The following is a 22308-nucleotide window of genomic DNA, read 5'->3' on the forward strand; positions in this document are numbered from 1 at the left end:
GGATAGGGTGCTATTTGGGAAACAGCCCTCCAGTATGTTTTCTTACCACTTTTACAACCTGGTCTAATTAAAGCCATCACTTTTAATGGAGAGCAATAAAATGCTACACCAATACTGTAAAATAATGAAGGGTTGGCACTCTATGGTGACAAGAACAAGGGGTTTGTCCCAAATGGAAACCCATTCCTTTTGTAGTGCACTACTTTTTTGAGCAGGAAACCATAGAGCTCTAGTCCAATGTAGTGCACTACTTTTTTGACCAGGAAACCATAGAGCTCTAGTCCAATGTAGTGCACTATAGGTATTAATATAGTCATAATATAGTATTAATATAGTCATATAGGTATTAATATAGTCATATAGGTATTACTATAGTCATAATATAGTATTAATATAGTCATATAGGTATTAATATAGTCATAATATAGTATTAATATAGTCATATAGGTATTAATATAGTCATATAGGTATTAATATAGTCATAATATAGTATTAATATAGTCATATAGGTATTAATATAGTATTAATATAGTCATATAGGTATTAATATAGTCATAATATAGTCATATAGGTATTAATATAGTCAAAGTATAGTCATCTAGGTATTAATATAGTCATAATATAGTATTACTATAGTCATAATATAGTATTAATATAGCCATTATATAGTATTAATATAGTCATAATATAGTATTAATATAGTCATAATATAGTATTAGTATAGTCATAATATAGTATTAATATAGTCATAATATAGTATTAATATAGTCATAATATAGTATTAGTATAGTCATTATATAGTATTAGTATAGTCATAATATAGTATTAATATAGTCATAATATAGTATTACTATAGTCATAATATAGTATTAATATAGTCATAATATAGTATTAATATAGTCATTATATAGTATTAGTATAGTCATAATATAGTATTAATATAGTCATAATATAGTATTACTATAGTCATAATATAGTATTAATATAGCCATTATATAGTATTAATATAGTCATAATATAGTATTAATATAGTCATAATATAGTATTAATATAGTCATAATATAGTATTAGTATAGTCATAATATAGTATTAATATAGTCATAATATAGTATTAATATAGTCATAATATAGTATTAGTATAGTCATAATATAGTATTAATATAGTCATAATATAGTATTAATATAGTCATATAGGTATTAATATAATATTAATATAGTATTAATATATAGGTATTCATTTAGTCATATAGGTATTAATTTAGTCATAATATAGTATTAATATAGACATATAGGTATTAATTTAGTCATATAGGTATTAATTTAGCCATATAGGTATTAATTTAGTCATAATATAGTATTAATATAGACATAAAGGTATTAATTTAGTCATATAGGTATTCATATAGTCATAATATAGTCATATAGTCATAATATAGTCATATAGGTATTAATATACTCATATAGGTATTAGTATAGTCATAATATAGTATTAATATACTCATATAGGTATTAGTATAGTCATAATATAGTCATATCGATGTTAATATAGTCATAATATATTCATAACATTGTAATAATATAGTCATATCCTTCTAGTCAAGGTCATCAGTCGTATATTGATAAGGTACTATAGCTGATTGTCCCTATCTGACCTGCTATACACTGGTTCTGCTTCTAGTCAAGGTCATCAGTCGTATATTGAGAAATGATCATCAGTAGTTATTACTCATCATATATACACACATATATATATACTTGAATAAGCACTGTTTTTTTCCCAAGTGTATACTAAATAGATGGGGTTTTAGGCTGGGTTTCTGTACAGCACTGTGTGACATTGGCTGATGTAAAAGGGCTTTATAAATAAATGGATTGATTGATTGATGTTGTATTGTCTTTAGACTGTTTTAACCATCTGTGATTGGACACTGTATACCAAGCTGATGAGTGGTGCCTCTTTCCCCCCCCCCCAGGGACCCATTGGACCAGCCGGTACTGAGGGAAGACAAGGAGAGAAGGGTTCTAAGGTAAGAGGCACACACGCACACACACACACACACACACACACACACACACACACACGTCCATTCAAACAGAAGTGTAGGATTAGAGTTGATGTGATGGAGACAGGACAAAAGACCCTCAGAACTTCCTGGTCTGTCAAAGCTGGCTTCTAATTGGTTGTCAGAATGGTTTAATCCTCCAACCCCGTCATCCGATCTGATGGTAAATCCATGGATCTCCAATCCTCTGTGTCTGTTCTCATGGCTGATAGATGACAGGTGGTGTGATTGTTGTAATTCCCAAACACCTTTGAAAGGAGCTTTGTCTGTTTAGGTTTGAATAAAACTGAATTCTTATAGATCCCGAGAACTTCAGTATCTACAGTTGACGTCGGAAGTTTGCATACACTGACGTTGGAGTCATTAAAACTCGTTTTTCAACCACTCCACACATTTCTTGTTGATAACAAACTATAGTTTTGGCAAGTCGGATAGGACATCTACTTTGTGCATGACACAAGTAATTTATCCAACAATTGTTTACAAACAGATTATTTCACCTATAATTCAGTGTATCACAATTCCAGTGTGTTAGAAGTTTACATACACTAAGTTGACTGTGCCTTTAAACAGCTTTGAAAATTCCAGAAAATTATGTCAAGGCTTTAGAAGCTTCTGATAGGCTAATTGACATCATTTGAGTCAATTGGAGGTGTACCTGTGGATGTATTTCAAGGCCTACCTTCAAACTCAGTGTCTCTTTGCTTGAAATCATGGGAAAATCTAAAGAAATCAGCCAAGACCTCTGAAAAAAAATGGTAGACCTCCACAAGTCTGGTTCATCCTTGGGAGAAATGTATTGAATCAATTATTAAACATATCAAAATATTTTGCCTTGATGACAGCTTGGGATTCTCTTGGGATTCTCTCAACCAGCTTCATGAGGTAGTCACCTGGAATGCTTTTCAATTAACAGGTGTGCCTTGTACTGTATGTATGTATATATATATATATATATATATATTTATATATATATATATATATATATATAATTATTTTATTAGGATCCCTATTAGCTGTTGTGAAAGCAGGAACTACTCTTCCTGGAGTCCACACAGAACATACAACATGTCATAATACAGAACATTAATAGACAAGAACAGCCCAAGGACAGAACTATATCAATTTATAAATGGCACATATCAATACATACACACAAATAGAATAGAGCCATGATGTGTTGCTTTCTCTGGGTTTTTTTTTATCTGGTTCGCTGTTCATTTGAGCAATATGAGATGGAAGGGAGTTACATGCATTAAGGGCTCTATGTAACGCTGTACACTTTCCTGAATTAGTTCTGGATTTGCCTGGTGGCATGTCTGGTGGGATAAGTGTGTTGGTCAGAGCTGTGTGTCAGTTGACTATGCAAACCATTTGGAATGTTCAACACATTAACGTTTCTTCTAAAAAAGAAGAAGACATGCAGTCAGTCTCTCCTCAACTCTTGGCCAAGAGACACTGGCCTGCGTAGTATTGATATCGGCCATTCAACTTTTTTTTCGAGCCAGTTGTAGTAGTACGATACAACTGTATTGAACTTTATTAAACAGTTTTCACAAGTCTAATTTCTAGATCTCTCTGTCTTCCTTGTCTATAATATTTATGGAAAAGAAGCTTATTGCTCTGGTTACCCAGGCAACCGGTTCTCAAACTTCTCCTCAGGAACCCTCACTACCGCAGGCCATATAAGGTATCTCTGGAAGGTCATGCCGAATGTATTTGAATGTAGCTGGGAATTACTACTATGTAACTCCAGGATGTGGCTGAAGGTATTGATACAGGTGTATTGAGCGTTATAATTGTGTTTTGCAGGGTGAGGCTGGAGCCGAGGGGCCTGATGGTAAAACTGGACCTGTTGGACCCCAGGGGCCCTCCGGGAAGCCTGGGCCTGACGGCCTGCGTGGAATCCCCGGCCCTGTCGTGAGTTACCTAGCTATACATCACCTGTTATGTTTTGATTTATACGCTACAGTATCACTGTCACGAGTTGCCTCTGAAGCTAAGTTGGGTCGGTCCAGGTCAGTCCCTGGATGGGAGACCAGATGCTGCTGGAAGTGGTGTTGGAGGGCCAGTAGGAGAAACTCTTTACTCGGGTCTAAGAAGATCCCAATGCCCCCAGGGCAGTGAATGGGACATTGCCCTGTGTAAAGTGCCCTCTTTCAGATGAGACATTAAAACGGGTGTCCTGACTCTTTGTGGTCACTAAAGATCTCATTGCACGTATAGTAAGAGTAGGGGTGTTAACCCCGGTGTCCTGGCTAAATTCCCAATCTGGCTCTCATACCATGGTGATCACCTAATCATCCCCAGCTTCCAAAAGGCTTGTTCATTCCCCCGCCTCTCCCCTGTAACTATTCCCCAGGTCGTTGCTGTAAAAAGAGAATGTGTTCTCAGTCATCTTACCTGGTAAAATAACGAATAAATCAATCAATAAAATGAGTTAACACGCTCCATTCAAGTCCTAACTAATCAGATGATAGTGTCTGCTATATACTTATCGTCACATTATCACGATTATAATTGTGAGGTAATGGGAATGGTAATGTAATGGATGATGTGATACTTGCTCTCAGGGTGAACAAGGACTTCCAGGTGCTTCTGGAATGGACGGACCTCCTGGACCGATGGTAATAACAACATGATAATTACAAGGTTTTGTATTTACGTAGCCCCTTTTCCCCAGCTCACAGCACCTCATATTGGGGTAACTTATCCTTAGTATACTGTTACATCCACTGCTTAGTATACTGGTCCATCCACTGCTTAGTATACTGGTCCATCCACTGCTTAGATATACTGTTAAATCCACTGCTTAGTATACTGGTCCATCCACTGCTTAGATATACTGTTCCATCCACTGCTTAGTATACTGGTCCATCCACTGCTTAGTATACTGGTCCATCCACTGCTTAGTATACTGTTCCATCCACTGCTTAGTATACTGGTCCATCCACTGCTTAGTATACTGGTCCATCCACTGCTTAGATATACTGGTCCATCCACTGCTTAGATATACTGGTCCATCCACTGCTTAGACATACTGTTCCATCCACTGCTTAGTATACTGGTCCATCCACTGCTTAGATATACTGGTCCATCCACTGCTTAGTATACTGGTCCATCCACTGCTTAGACATACTGTTCCATCCACTGCTTAGATATACTGTTCCATCCACTGCTTAGTATACTGGTCCATCCACTGCTTAGTATACTGTTCCATCCACTGCTTAGTATACTGGTCCATCCACTGCTTAGTATACTGTTACATCCACTGCTTAGTATACTGGTCCATCCACTGCTTAGTATACTGGTCCATCCACTGCTTAGTATACTGTTACATCCACTGCTTAGATATACTGTTACATCCACTGCTTAGTATACTGTTCCATCCACTGCTTAGATATACTCTTCCATCCACTGCTTAGATATACTGTTACATCCACTGCTTAGTATACTGGTCCATCCACTGCTTAGATATACTGGTCCATCCACTGCTTAGATATACTGTTACATCCACTGCTTAGATATACTGGTCCATCCACTGCTTAGTATACTGGTCCATCCACTGCTTAGTATACTGGTCCATCCACTGCTTAGTATACTGGTCCATCCACTGCTTAGATATACTGTTCCATCCACTGCTTAGTATACTGGTCCATCCACTGCTTAGTATACTGGTCCAGCCACTGCTTAGTATACTGGTCCATCCACTGCTTAGTATACTGGTCCATCCACTGCTTAGTATACTGTTCCATCCACTGCTTAGATATACTGTTCCATCCACTGCTTAGTATACTGTTACATCCACTGCTTAGATATACTGGTCCATCCACTGCTTAGTATACTGGTCCATCCACTGCTTAGTATACTGGTCCATCCACTGCTTAGTATACTGGTCCATCCACTGCTTAGTATACTGTTCCATCCACTGCTTAGATATACTGTTACATCCACTGCTTAGATATACTGGTCCATCCACTGCTTAGTATACTGGTCCATCCACTGCTTAGACATACTGTTCCATCCACTGCTTAGATATACTGTTCCATCCACTGCTTAGTATACTGGTCCATCCACTGCTTAGTATACTGTTCCATCCACTGCTTAGTATACTGGTCCATCCACTGCTTAGTATACTGTTACATCCACTGCTTAGTATACTGGTCCATCCACTGCTTAGTATACTGGTCCATCCACTGCTTAGTATACTGTTACATCCACTGCTTAGATATACTGTTACATCCACTGCTTAGTATACTGTTCCATCCACTGCTTAGATATACTCTTCCATCCACTGCTTAGATATACTGTTACATCCACTGCTTAGTATACTGGTCCATCCACTGCTTAGATATACTGGTCCATCCACTGCTTAGATATACTGTTACATCCACTGCTTAGATATACTGGTCCATCCACTGCTTAGTATACTGGTCCATCCACTGCTTAGTATACTGGTCCATCCACTGCTTAGTATACTGGTCCATCCACTGCTTAGATATACTGTTCCATCCACTGCTTAGTATACTGGTCCATCCACTGCTTAGTATACTGGTCCAGCCACTGCTTAGTATACTGGTCCATCCACTGCTTAGTATACTGGTCCATCCACTGCTTAGTATACTGTTCCATCCACTGCTTAGATATACTGTTCCATCCACTGCTTAGTATACTGTTACATCCACTGCTTAGATATACTGGTCCATCCACTGCTTAGTATACTGGTCCATCCACTGCTTAGTATACTGGTCCATCCACTGCTTAGTATACTGGTCCATCCACTGCTTAGTATACTGTTCCATCCACTGCTTAGATATACTGTTACATCCACTGCTTAGATATACTGTTACATCCACTGCTTAGATATACTGGTCCATCCACTGCTTAGTATACTGGTCCATCCACTGCTTAGTATACTGGTCCATCCACTGCTTAGATATACTGTTCCATCCACTGCTTAGTATACTGTTACATCCACTGCTTAGTATACTGTTACATCCACTGCTTAGTATACTGTTCCATCCACTGCTTAGTATACTGGTCCATCCACTGCTTAGTATACTGTTCCATCCACTGCTTAGATATACTGTTCCATCCACTGCTTAGTATACTGTTCCATCCACTGCTTAGATATACTGTTCCATCCACTGCTTAGTATACTGTTCCATCCACTGCTTAGATATACTGTTACATCCACTGCTTAGTATACTGTTCCATCCACTGCTTAGATATACTGTTACATCCACTGCTTAGTATACTGTTCCATCCACTGCTTAGATATACTGTTACATCCACTGCTCAGTATACTGTTCCATCCACTGCTTAGTATACTGGTCCATCCACTGCTTAGATATACTGTTCCATCCACTGCTTAGTATACTGTTCCATCCACTGCTTAGTATACTGTTCCATCCACTGCTTAGATATACTGGTCCATCCACTGCTTAGATATACTGTTCCATCCACTGCTTAGTATACTGTTCCATCCACTGCTTAGATATACTGGTCCATCCACTGCTTAGATATACTGGTCCATCCACTGCTTAGTATACTGGTCCATCCACTGCTTAGTATACTGGTCCATCCACTGCTTAGATATACTGTTACATCCACTGCTTAGTATACTGTTACATCCACTGCTTAGTATACTGTTCCATCCACTGCTTAGATATACTGTTCCATGCACTGCTTAGTATACTGGTCCATCCACTGCTTAGATATACTGGTCCATCCACTGCTTAGTATACTGGTCCATCCACTGCTTAGTATACTGTTACATCCACTGCTTAGTATACTGGTCCATCCACTGCTTAGTATACTGGTCCATCCACTGCTTAGTATACTGGTCCATCCACTGCTTAGATATACTGTTACATCCACTGCTTAGTATACTGTTCCATCCACTGCTTAGATATACTGGTCCATCCACTGCTTAGATATACTGTTCCATCCACTGCTTAGATATACTGTTCCATCCACTGCTTAGATATACTGGTCCATCCACTGCTTAGATATACTGGTCCATCCACTGCTTAGATATACTGTTACATCCACTGCTTAGTATACTGTTCCATCCACTGCTTAGATATACTGTTACATCCACTGCTTAGTATACTGTTCCATCCACTGCTTAGATCTACTGTTCCATCCACTGCTTAGTATACTGGTCCATCCACTGCTTAGTATACTGTTCCATCCACTGCTTAGATATACTGTTCCATCCACTGCTTAGATATACTGTTCCATCCACTGCTTAGATATACTGTTACATCCACTGCTTAGTATACTGTTCCATCCACTGCTTAGATATACTGTTCCATCCACTGCTTAGTATACTGGTCCATCCACTGCTTAGTATACTGGTCCATCCACTGCTTAGATATACTGTTCCATCCACTGCTTAGATATACTGTTCCATCCACTGCTTAGTATACTGGTCCATCCACTGCTTAGTATACTGTTCCATCCACTGCTTAGTATACTGTTACATCCACTGCTTAGTATACTGTTACATCCACTGCTTAGTATACTGTTCCATCCACTGCTTAGATATACTGTTCCATCCACTGCTTAGTATACTGGTCCATCCACTGCTTAGATATACTGTTACATCCACTGCTTAGTATACTGTTCCATCCACTGCTTAGTATACTGGTCCATCCACTGCTTAGATATACTGGTCCATCCACTGCTTAGTATACTGGTCCATCCACTGCTTAGTATACTGTTACATCCACTGCTTAGTATACTGGTCCATCCACTGCTTAGTATACTGGTCCATCCACTGCTTAGTATACTGGTCCATCCACTGCTTAGATATACTGGTCCATCCACTGCTTAGTATACTGGTCCATCCACTGCTTAGTATACTGGTCCATCCACTGCTTAGATATACTGGTCCATCCACTGCTTAGTATACTGGTCCATCCACTGCTTAGTATACTGTTACATCCACTGCTTAGTATACTGGTCCATCCACTGCTTAGTATACTGGTCCATCCACTGCTTAGTATACTGGTCCATCCACTGCTTAGTATACTGTTACATCCACTGCTTAGTATACTGTTACATCCACTGCTTAGATATACTGTTACATCCACTGCTTAGTATACTGTTACATCCACTGCTTAGATATACTGTTACATCTACTGCTTAGTATACTGTTACATCCACTGCTTAGTATACTGTTCCATCCACTCCTTAGTATACTGGTCCATCCACTGCTTAGTATACTGTTCCATCCACTGCTTAGATATACTGGTCCATCCACTGCTTAGTATACTGTTACATCCACTGCTTAGATATACTGTTACATCCACTGCTTAGTATACTGTTACATCCACTGCTTAGATATACTGTTACATCCACTGCTTAGATATACTGTTACATCTACTGCTTAGTATACTGTTACATCCACTGCTTAGTATACTGTTCCATCCACTCCTTAGTATACTGGTCCATCCACTGCTTAGTATACTGTTACATCCACTGCTTAGTATACTGTTACATCCACTGCTTAGATATACTGTTACATCTACTGCTTAGTATACTGTTACATCCACTGCTTAGTATACTGTTACATCCACTGCTTAGATATACTGTTACATCCACTGCTTAGATATACTGTTACATCCACTGCTTAGTATACTGTTACATCCACTGCTTAGATATACTGTTACATCCACTGCTTAGTATACTGTTACATCCACTGCTTAGATATACTGTTACATCTACTGCTTAGTATACTGTTACATCCACTGCTTAGTATACTGTTCCATCCACTCCTTAGTATACTGGTCCATCCACTGCTTAGTATACTGTTACATCCACTGCTTAGTATACTGGTCCATCCACTGCTTAGTATACTGTTACATCCACTGCTTAGATATACTGGTCCATCCACTGCTTAGATATACTGTTACATCCACTGCTTAGATATACTGTTCCATCCACTGCTTAGTATACTGTTACATCCACTGCTTAGATATACTGGTCCATCCACTGCTTAGATATACTGTTACATCCACTGCTTAGTATACTGGTCCATCCACTGCTTAGATATACTGTTCCATCCACTGCTTAGTATACTGTTCCATCCACTGCTTAGATATACTGTTACATCCACTGCTTAGTATACTGGTCCATCCACTGCTTAGTATACTGGTCCATCCACTGCTTAGTATACTGGTCCATCCACTGCTTAGTAAACTGGTCAATCCACTGCTTAGTATACTGGTCCATCCACTGCTTAGTATACTGTTACATCCACTGCTTAGTATACTGGTCCATCCACTGCTTAGATATACTGGTCCATCCACTGCTTAGTATACTGTTACATCCACTGCTTAGTATACTGGTCCATCCACTGCTTAGTATACTGGTCCATCCACTGCTTAGTATACTGTTCCATCCACTGCTTAGTATACTGGTCCATCCACTGCTTAGTATACTGGTCCATCCACTGCTTAGTATACTGGTCCATCCACTGCTTAGTATACTGGTCCATCCACTGCTTAGTATACTGGTCCATCCACTGCTTAGTATACTGGTCCATCCACTGCTTAGTATACTGGTCCATCCACTGCTTAGATATACTGGTCCATCCACTGCTTAGTATACTGGTCCATCCACTGCTTAGTATACTGGTCCATCCACTGCTTAGTATACTGTTACATCCACTGCTTAGTATACTGTTCCATCCACTGCTTAGATATACTGTTCCATCCACTGCTTAGTATACTGGTCCATCCACTGCTTAGTATACTGTTACATCCACTGCTTAGTATACTGTTACATCCACTGCTTAGTATACTGTTCCATCCACTGCTTAGATATACTGGTCCATCCACTGCTTAGTATACTGGTCCATCCACTGCTTAGTATACTGGTCCATCCACTGCTTAGTATACTGTTACATCCACTGCTTAGTATACTGGTCCATCCACTGCTTAGTATACTGTTCCATCCACTGCTTAGTATACTGGTCCATCCACTGCTTAGATATACTGGTCCATCCACTGCTTAGATATACTGTTACATCCACTGCTTAGTATACTGGTCCATCCACTGCTTAGTATACTGTTCCATCCACTGCTTAGTATACTGGTCCATCCACTGCTTAGTATACTGTTCCATCCACTGCTTAGTATACTGGTCCATCCACTGCTTAGTATACTGTTACATCCACTGCTTAGTATACTGGTCCATCCACTGCTTAGTATACTGTTCCATCCACTGCTTAGTATACTGGTCCATCCACTGCTTAGTATACTGGTCCATCCACTGCTTAGTATACTGGTCCATCCACTGCTTAGATATACTGGTCCATCCACTGCTTAGATATACTGTTACATCCACTGCTTAGATATACTGTTCCATCCACTGCTTAGTATACTGTTCCATCCACTGCTTAGATATACTGTTCCATCCACTGCTTAGTATACTGGTCCATCCACTGCTTAGATATACTGTTCCATCCACTGCTTAGATATACTGTTACATCCACTGCTTAGATATACTGTTCCATCCACTGCTTAGTATACTGGTCCATCCACTGCTTAGATATACTGTTACATCCACTGCTTAGATATACTGTTCCATCCACTGCTTAGTATACTGTTCCATCCACTGCTTAGTATACTGGTCCATCCACTGCTTAGATATACTGGTCCATCCACAGTGACAGACTGATTCCTGAGAGTGTTTTTCTGTCTCTTTCCAGGGTCCCCCTGGACTCGCTGGCTTGAAAGGAACTCCTGGCGGTAAGGGAGAAAAGGTAAGACCGGGCTACTGTAGAGAAGAGTAGGTTATCTCTCTCTTTACCTCCATCGCTGTCTATCTCTCCCTCTCTCTTTCAACGTCAGCAACGTTTCTGTTTCACAGAGTCTCAACTCTCCGTGTGATTTAACGTGGTCGTCGAACACGTGTACGTAATGTAGTCTAATGTGTACTGATCATTGGTTAGGAGCTGGCACGCGGCAGTAATAGTAGTCTAGTGGGCTTTGCAGTAGGCTGTAACTCTAGCTACAGCAGCGGATGTCATAGACACACCACCGTTGTTAAATACGACAGCGCTATAAACAGAAGAGTCCTTTACCGTCTTAACTAAGACAGTGTTCTGGCACCCGCGGACACAGAGTATATTAATGATGTCGCAGGTGGTTTCAGCTCGTTAGTTTAATATACCTATTGCTACTTGGCATAATTGAACAACCGATGTTTGTTATAAACAAAGATGTTAACAATTGTGATTTGTGTATGATTGATCATGACACCACTCCAACAGCATGTCTCCTGTCTGTGGATGTCTGTATACACTATTTCTGTGACAGTTCATCTGGAGCTATTCTTCTCGCTCTCCTGTTGGATTATCTGCAATGTACTGTGTGAATATCCCATCTAACACTGTTCACCTCTCTTTCTCCCTCACCCTCTCTCCCTCTCCTTCTCCTTCTCTCTCTCTTCCCCTCCTCTCTCTCTATCCTTCTCTCTCTCTCTCTTCCCCTCCTCTCTCTCTCTCCTTCTCTCTCTCTCTTCCCCTCCTCTGTCTCTCTCTCTCCTTCTCTCTATCTCTTCCCCTCCTCCTCTCTCTCTACTCTCTTTCTTCCCCTCCTCCTCTTTCTTCCCCTCTCTCTCTCTCCTTCTCTCTCTCTTCCCCTCCTCTCTCTCTCTCTCTCTCTTCCCCTCCTCTCTCTATCTCTCTCTCTCTCTCTCTTCCCCTCCTCCTCTCTCTTTCTCTCTCTCTCTCTCTCTCTCTCTCTCTCTCTCTCTCTCTCTCATTCTCTGTCCTCTAGGGTCACCCCGGTCTGATTGGTCTGATTGGACCACCTGGTGAGTTTGGAGAGAAGGGAGACAGAGGCCTGCCTGGACCCCAGGGAACTGGTGGAGGCAAGGGAGACACTGTAAGTGACTGACAAGTTTATTACTCATTGATCTATAAACAGATAATTAATAGTCGAGGAATTACCTTTTATTATCTACACCTTTATGTAAAGTGTTAGCTCATTGGTTACTACTGCTGTACTGTGTCTCTGTAGGGTGTTGGAGGTTCTGCTGGTCCTCTTGGTCCTCCTGGTCCTCCTGGAATTCCTGTAAGTTCCAAAACATCTTTATGTCAAAACATCTTTATGTCTAAACATATTTATGTCTAAACATCTTTATGTCTAAACATCTTCATGTCTAAACATCTTCATGTCTAAACATCTTCATGTCTAAACATCTTCATGTCTAAACATCTTTAAGTCTAAACATCTTCATGTCTAAACATCTTTGTCTAAACATCTTTATGTCTAAACATCTTCATGTCTAAACATCTTTAAGTCTAAACATCTTCATGTCAAAACATCTTTGTCTAAACATCTTTATGTCTAAACATCTTCATGTCTTAACATCTTTAAGTCTAAACATCTTTATGTCTAAACATCTTTAAGTCTAAACATCTTTAAGTCTAAACATCTTCATGTCTAAACATCTTTGTCTAAACATCTTCATGTCTAAACATCTTTAAGTCTAAACATCTTCATGTCTAAACATCTTTGTCTAAACATCTTTATGTCTAAACATCTTCATGTCTAAACATCTTTATGTCTAAACATCTTTAAGTCTAAACATCTTTATGTCTAAACATCTTTATGTCTAAACATCTTCATGTCTAAACATCTTTGTCTAAACATCTTCATGTCTAAACATATTCATGTCTAAACATCTTTGTCTAAACATCTTCATGTCTAAACATCTTTGTCTAAACATCTTCATGTCTAAACATATTCATGTCTAAACATCTTTGTCTAAACATCTTTGTCTAAACATATTTGTCTAAACATCTTTATGTCTAAACATCTTCATGTCTAAACATCTTTGTCTAAACATCTTCATGTCTAAACATCTTTGTCTAAACATCTTTATGTCTAAACATCTTCATGTCTAAACATCTTTGTCTAAACATCTTCATGTCTAAACATCTTTGTCTAAACATCTTCATGTCTAAACATCTTCATGTCTAAACATCTTTGTCTAAACATCTTTGTCTAAACATCTTTATGTCTAAACATCTTCATGTCAAAACATCTTCATGTCTAAACATCTTTATATCTAAACATCTTTGTCTAAACATCTTCATGTCTAAACATCTTCATGTCTAAACATCTTTGTCTAAACATCTTTGTCTAAACATCTTTGTCTAAACATCTTCATGTCTAAACATCTTTGTCTAAACATCTTTGTCTAAACATCTTTGTCTAAACATCTTTGTCTAAACATCTTCATGTCTAAACATCTTTGTCTAAACATCTTCATGTCTAAACATCTTCATGTCTAAACATCATTGTCTAAACATCTTTGTCTAAACATCTTTATGTCTAAACATCTTCATGTCTAAACATCTTCATGTCTAAACATCTTTATGTCTAAACATCTTTGTCTAAACATCTTCATGTCTAAACATCTTCATGTCTAAACATCTTTATGTCTAAACATCTTTGTCTAAACATCTTCATGTCTAAACATCTTTGTCTAAACATCTTCATGTCTAAACATATTCATGTCTAAACATCTTTGTCTAAACATCTTTGTCTAAACATCTTTGTCTAAACATCTTTATGTCTAAACATCTTCATGTCTAAACATCTTTGTCTAAACATCTTCATGTCTAAACATCTTTGTCTAAACATCTTCATGTCTAAACATCTTCATGTCTAAACATCTTTGTCTAAACATCTTCATGTCTAAACATCTTTGTCTAAACATCTTCATGTCTAAACATCTTCATGTCTAAACATCTTTGTCTAAACATCTTTGTCTAAACATCTTTGTCTAAACATCTTCATGTCTAAACATCTTCATGTCTAAACATCTTTATGTCTAAACATCTTTGTCTAAACATCTTTGTCTAAACATCTTCATGTCTAAACATCTTTGTCTAAACATCTTTGTCTAAACATCTTTGTCTAAACATCTTCATGTCTAAACATCTTTGTCTAAACATCTTTGTCTAAACATCTTCTTGTCTAAACATCTTCATGTCTAAACATCTTTGTCTAAACATCTTTGTCTAAACATCTTTATGTCTAAACATCTTCATGTCTAAACATCTTCATGTCTAAACATCTTTATGTCTAAACATCTTTGTCTAAACATCTTCATGTCTAAACATCTTCATGTCTAAACATCTTTATGTCTAAACATCTTTGTCTAAACATCTTTGTCTAAACATCTTCATGTCTAAACATCTTCATGTCAAAACGTCTTTGTCTAAACATCTTTGTCTAAACATCTTTGTCTAAACATCTTTGTCTAAACATCTTCATGTCTAAACATCTTTGTCTAAACATCTTCATGTCTAAACATCTTCATGTCTAAACATCTTTATGTCTAAACATCTTTGTCTAAACATCTTCATGTCTAAAAATCTTTGTCTAAACATCTTTGTCTAAACATCTTTGTCTAAACATCTTTGTCTAAACATCTTCATGTCTAAACATCTTTGTCTAAACATCTTCATGTCTAAACATCTTTGTCTAAACATCTTTGTCTAAACATCTTCATGTCTAAACATCTTTGTCTAAACATCTTTGTCTAAACATCTTTGTCTAAACATCTTTGTCTAAACATCTTCATGTCTAAACATCTTTGTCTAAACATCTTTGTCTAAACATCTTCATGTCTAAACATCTTCATGTCTAAACATCTTTGTCTAAACATCTTTGTCTAAACATCTTTATGTCTAAACATCTTCATGTCTAAACATCTTCATGTCTAAACATCTTTATGTCTAAACATCTTTATGTCTAAACATCTTTGTCTAAACATCTTCATGTCTAAACATCTTCATGTCTAAACATCTTTGTCTAAACATCTTTGTCTAAACATCTTCATGTCTAAACATCTTCATGTCTAAACATCTTTGTCTAAACATCTTTGTCTAAACATCTTTGTCTAAACATCTTTGTCTAAACATCTTTGTCTAAACATCTTCATGTCTAAACATCTTTGTCTAAACATCTTCATGTCTAAACATCTTCATGTCTAAACATCTTTATGTCTAAACATCTTTGTCTAAACATCTTCATGTCTAAACATCTTCATGTCTAAACATCTTTGTCTAAACATCTTTGTCTAAACATCTTTGTCTAAACATCTTTATGTCTAAACATCTTTATGTCTAAACATCTTCATGTCAAAACATCTTCATGTCAAAACATCTTTATATCTAAACATCTTTGTCTAAACATCTTCATGTCTAAACATCTTCATGTCTAAACATCTTTATGTCTAAACATCTTTGTCTAAACATCTTTGTCTAAACATCTTTGTCTAAACATCTTCATGTCTAAACATCTTTGTCTAAACATCTTTGTCTAAACATCTTTGTCTAAACATCTTCATGTCTAAACATCTTTGTCTAAACATCTTTGTCTAAACATCTTCATGTCTAAACATCTTTGTCTAAACATCTTTGTCTAAACATCTTTATGTCTAAACATCTTCATGTCTAAACATCTTCATGTCTAAACATCTTTATGTCTAAACATCTTTGTCTAAACATCTTCATGTCTAAACATCTTCATGTCTAAACATCTTTATGTCTAAACATCTTTGTCTAAACATCTTTGTCTAAACATCTTCATGTCTAAACATCTTCATGTCTAAACATCTTTGTCTAAACATCTTTGTCTAAACATCTTTGTCTAAACATCTTTGTCTAAACATCTTCATGTCTAAACATCTTTGTCTAAACATCTTCATGTCTAAACATCTTCATGTCTAAACATCTTTATGTCTAAACATCTTTGTCTAAACATCTTCATGTCTAAACATCTTTGTCTAAACATCTTTGTCTAAACATCTTTGTCTAAACATCTTTGTCTAAACATCTTCATGTCTAAACATCTTTGTCTAAACATCTTCATGTCTAAACATCTTTGTCTAAACATCTTTGTCTAAACATCTTTGTCTAAACATCTTCATGTCTAAACATCTTTGTCTAAACATCTTTGTCTAAACATCTTTGTCTAAACATCTTTGTCTAAACATCTTCATGTCTAAACATCTTTGTCTAAACATCTTTGTCTAAACATCTTCATGTCTAAACATCTTCATGTCTAAACATCTTTGTCTAAACATCTTTGTCTAAACATCTTCATGTCTAAACATCTTCATGTCTAAACATCTTCATGTCTAAACATCTTTATGTCTAAACATCTTTGTCTAAACATCTTCATGTCTAAACATCTTCATGTCTAAACATCTTTATGTCTAAACATCTTTGTCTAAACATCTTTGTCTAAACATCTTCATGTCTAAACATCTTCATGTCTAAACATCTTTGTCTAAACATCTTTGTCTAAACATCTTTGTCTAAACATCTTTGTCTAAACATCTTCATGTCTAAACATCTTTGTCTAAACATCTTCATGTCTAAACATCTTCATGTCTAAACATCTTTATGTCTAAACATCTTTGTCTAAACATCTTCATGTCTAAACATCTTTGTCTAAACATCTTTGTCTAAACATCTTTGTCTAAACATATTTGTCTAAACATCTTCATGTCTAAACATCTTTGTCTAAACATCTTCATGTCTAAACATCTTCATGTCTAAACATCTTTATGTCTAAACATCTTTGTCTAAACATCTTCATGTCTAAACATATTCATGTCTAAACATCTTTGTCTAAACATCTTTGTCTAAACATCTTCATGTCTAAACATCTTTGTCTAAACATCTTTGTCTAAACATCTTCATGTCTAAACATCTTTGTCTAAACATCTTCATGTCTAAACATCTTTGTCTAAACATCTTCATGTCTAAACATCTTCATGTCTAAACATCTTCATGTCTAAACATCTTCATGTCTAAACATCTTTATGTCTAAACATCTTTATGTCTAAACATCTTCATGTCTAAACATCTTTGTCTAAACATCTTTGTCTAAACATCTTTGTCTAAACATCTTCATGTCTAAACATCTTCATGTCTAAACATCTTTGTCTAAACATCTTTGTCTAAACATCTTTGTCTAAACATCTTTGTCTAAACATCTTCATGTCTAAACATCTTTGTCTAAACATCTTCATGTCTAAACATCTTCATGTCTAAACATCTTTATGTCTAAACATCTTTGTCTAAACATCTTCATGTCTAAACATCTTTGTCTAAACATCTTTGTCTAAACATCTTTGTCTAAACATCTTTGTCTAAACATCTTCATGTCTAAACATCTTTGTCTAAACATCTTCATGTCTAAACATCTTCATGTCTAAACATCTTTATGTCTAAACATCTTTGTCTAAACATCTTCATGTCTAAACATATTCATGTCTAAACATCTTTGTCTAAACATCTTTGTCTAAACATCTTCATGTCTAAACATCTTCATGTCTAAACATCTTTGTCTAAACATCTTCATGTCTAAACATCTTTGTCTAAACATCTTCATGTCTAAACATCTTCATGTCTAAACATCTTCATGTCTAAACATCTTTATGTCTAAACATCTTTATGTCTAAACATCTTCATGTCTAAACATCTTTGTCTAAACATCTTTGTCTAAACATCTTTGTCTAAACATCTTTATGTCTAAACATCTTCATGTCTAAACATCTTTGTCTAAACATCTTCATGTCTAAACATCTTCATGTCTAAACATCTTTATGTCTAAACATCTTTGTCTAAACATCTTTGTCTAAACATCTTCATGTCTAAACATCTTTGTCTAAACATCTTTGTCTAAACATCTTTGTCTAAACATCTTCATGTCTAAACATCTTTGTCTAAACATCTTTATGTCTAAACATCTTTGTCTAAACATCTTTATGTCTAAACATCTTTGTCTAAACATCTTTATGTCTAAACATCTTTGTCTAAACATCTTTGTCTAAACATCTTCATGTCTAAACATCTTTGTCTAAACATCTTTGTCTAAACATCTTTGTCTAAACATCTTCATGTCTAAACATCTTCATGTCTAAACATCTTTATGTCTAAACATCTTTGTCTAAACATCTTCATGTCTACCATTTCATCACAGTCCTAGTGTTATTGTTCACTGTGTGTCTCTCTTTTCTTAACCTAGGGACCTGTAGGCTCTAAGGGGTCCAAGGGATCATCAGTAAGTTCTGTTCATTAGAATCAATCAAATCCAATCAAATGTATTTTATAAAGCCCTTCTTACATAAACTGATATTATACAGAAACTTCCCTTTTAGAAGATCTCGCCGTCCTATATGACTGGTGTGATAACTTCCTTGTGTCCTGTGTCTGTTTTTGTAGGGTGGATCTGGCCAGAAAGGAGACACTGGTGTGATCGGACCACCTGGAGCTCCTGTAAGTCGACATTTCCTCTCTCAACAAGAGCTCATTTCCTCTCTCAACAAGAGCTCATTTCCTCTCTCAACAAGAGCTCATTTCCTCTCTCAACAAGAGCTCATTTCCTCTCTCAACAAGAGCTCATTTCCTCTCTCAACAAGAGCTCATTTCCTCTCTCAACAAGAGCTCAGATGCTTTCACGATGATCCACTTTAAATTGACCTTTTCGTCCCTGTCTCTGTATTGACCCATTTCACTGACCCCTAACCTCTGTGCTCTTCCAATCAGGGTCCTCCTGGTGACATCATCCAGCCGCTGCCCATCCAGCAGGCGAGCAGGAAGAACAGACGGCAGGCGGAGGACGACGGCGTGCAGGGCGACGAGGCGGGAGGCATGGCGGACTACGGCATGGAGGCCACAGCGGACATGGAGGATGTGTTCGGGTCCCTGAATAACTTGAAGCAGGACATCGAGAGGATGAAGTTCCCCATGGGAACCCAGGACAACCCTGCCAGGACCTGTAACGACCTGCACCTCAGCCAGCCTGACTTCCCTGACGGTGGGTTAGAGAGATAAATAACAGGACCAGTCAGCTGTCTGGAGGGCTCATGTACTTACTGCTGGTTTACGTTCTACCTGGTAGTTCATCATTGGGCGGCAGGGTAGCCTGGTGGTTAGAGCGTTGGACTAGTAACCGGAAGCTGTCGTTCTGCCCCTGAACAGGCAGTTAACCCACTGTTCCTAGGCTGTCATTGAAAATAAGAATGTGTTCTTAATTGACTTGCCTAGTTAATTTTTTTTTTTAAATACAAAAAAAAAAATTGGCTAGCATCTCTAATTGGCTAGAGACAGAGATTTCAGTCACCTGGTGTTAAAAGTAGTTGAATAGTCCTGGTATAGGATGTTTTACATTTGACCTTGCCATAGGTCGACAGTACAACAACCTGCACCTAGTCTGGTCCCAGATCTGTGTGTGCGATCAGGTTAGAGACCTAGTCTGGTCCCAGATCTGTGTGTGTGATCAGGTTAGAGATCTAGTCTGGTCCAAGATCTGTGTGTGCGATCAGGTTAGAGATCTAGTCTGGTCCCAGATCTGTGTGTGCGATCAGGTTAGAGATCTAGTCTGATCCCAGATCTGTGTGTGCGATCAGGTTAGAGATCTAGTCTGGTCCCAGATCTGTGTGTGCGATCAGGTTAGAGATCTAGTCTGGTCCCAGATCTGTGTGTGCGATCAGGTTAGAGATCTAGTCTGATCCCAGATCTGTGTGTGCGATCAGGTTAGAGATCTAGTCTGATCCCAGATCTGTGTGTGCGATCAGGTTAGAGATCTAGTCTGATCCCAGATCTGTGTGTGCGATCAGGTTAGAGATCTAGTCTGATCCCAGATCTGTGTGTGCGATCAGGTTAGAGATCTAGTCTGGTCCCAGATCTGTGTGTGCGATCAGGTTAGAGATCTAGTCTGATCCCAGATCTGTGTGTGCGATCAGGTTAGAGATCTAGTCTGATCCCAGATCTGTGTGTGCGATCAGATTAGAGATCTAGTCTGGTCCCAGATCTGTGTGTGCGATCAGGTTAGAGATCTAGTCTGGTCCCAGATCTGTGTGTGCGATCAGGTTAGAGATCTAGTCTAGTCCCAGATCTGTGTGTGCGATCAGGTTAGAGATCTAGTCTGGTCCCAGATCTGTGTGTGCGATCAGGTTAGAGATCTAGTCTGGTCCCAGATCTGTGTGTGCGATCAGGTTAGAGATCTAGTCTGGTCCCAGATCTGTGTGTGCGATCAGGTTAGAGATCTAGTCTGATCCCAGATCTGTGTGTGCGATCAGGTTAGAGATCTAGTCTGATCCCAGATCTGTGTGTGCGATCAGGTTAGAGATCTAGTCTGATCCCAGATCTGTGTGTGTGATCAGGTTAGAGATCTAGTCTGGTCCCAGATCTGTGTGTGCGATCAGGTTAGAGATCTAGTCTGGTCCCAGATCTGTGTGTGCGATCAGGTTAGAGATCTAGTCTGATCACAGATCTGTGTGTGCGATCAGGTTAGAGATCTAGTCTGATCCCAGATCTGTGTGTGCGATCAGGTTAGAGATCTAGTCTGATCCCAGATCTGTGTGTGCGATCAGGTTAGAGATCTAGTCTGATCCCAGATCTGTGTGTGCGATCAGGTTAGAGATCTAGTCTGGTCCCAGATCTGTGTGTGCGATCATACCAACAATGTTTGGTGTGACAATACATCGGCAAGACAACATAACCAGACTGGTACCAAGGCTGTTAGAGAACAGAACCAGTCCATCATGTTAATGACCTTGCCATAGGTCCCCAGTACATCATGTTAATGACATTGCCATAGGGCCCCAGTACATCATGTTAATGACATTGCCATAGGGCCCCAGTACATCATGTTAATGACCTTGCCATAGGGCCCCAGTACATCATGTTAATGACATTGCCATAGGGCCCCAGTCCATCATGTTAATGACATTACCATAGGGCCCCAGTCCATCATGTTAATGACATTGCCATAGGGCCCCAGTCCATCATGTTAATGACATTGCCATAGGGCCCCAGTCCATCATGTTAATGACATTGCCATAGGGCCCCAGTACATCATGTTAATGACCTTGCCATAGGGCCCCAGTCCATCATGTTAATGACATTGCCATAGGGCCCCAGTACATCATGTTAATGACATTGCCATAGGGCCCCAGTCCATCATGTTAATGACATTGCCATAGGTCCCCAGTACATCATGTTAATGACATTGCCACAGGGCCCCAGTACATCATGTTAATGACATTGCCATAGTGCCCCAGTACATCATGTTAATGACCTTGCCATAGGGCCCCAGTACATCATGTTAATGACATTGCCATAGGGCCCCAGTACATCATGTTAATGACATTGCCATAGGGCCCCAGTACATCATGTTAATGACCTTGCCATAGG

General features: G+C 38.1%; 1 protein-coding gene across 1 annotated transcript in view; it reads left to right on the forward strand.

Moving 5' to 3' along the window:
- LOC110508247 (collagen alpha-1(XI) chain) overlaps window positions 1-22308 on the forward strand; it is a 234535-nt gene that overhangs the window by 203835 nt on the left and 8392 nt on the right. Inside the window, exons 52-60 of the mRNA XM_036965973.1 lie at window positions 1974-2027; window positions 3876-3983; window positions 4637-4690; window positions 11785-11838; window positions 12857-12964; window positions 13100-13153; window positions 19136-19171; window positions 19333-19386; window positions 19657-19927. Coding sequence (XP_036821868.1) covers window positions 1974-2027; window positions 3876-3983; window positions 4637-4690; window positions 11785-11838; window positions 12857-12964; window positions 13100-13153; window positions 19136-19171; window positions 19333-19386; window positions 19657-19927 — 793 coding nt within the window. The remainder of the gene's footprint in view (window positions 1-1973; window positions 2028-3875; window positions 3984-4636; window positions 4691-11784; window positions 11839-12856; window positions 12965-13099; window positions 13154-19135; window positions 19172-19332; window positions 19387-19656; window positions 19928-22308) is intronic.

Source organism: Oncorhynchus mykiss, chromosome 28 (assembly GCF_013265735.2).
Source record: "Oncorhynchus mykiss isolate Arlee chromosome 28, USDA_OmykA_1.1, whole genome shotgun sequence".
NCBI lineage: Eukaryota > Metazoa > Chordata > Actinopteri > Salmoniformes > Salmonidae > Oncorhynchus > Oncorhynchus mykiss.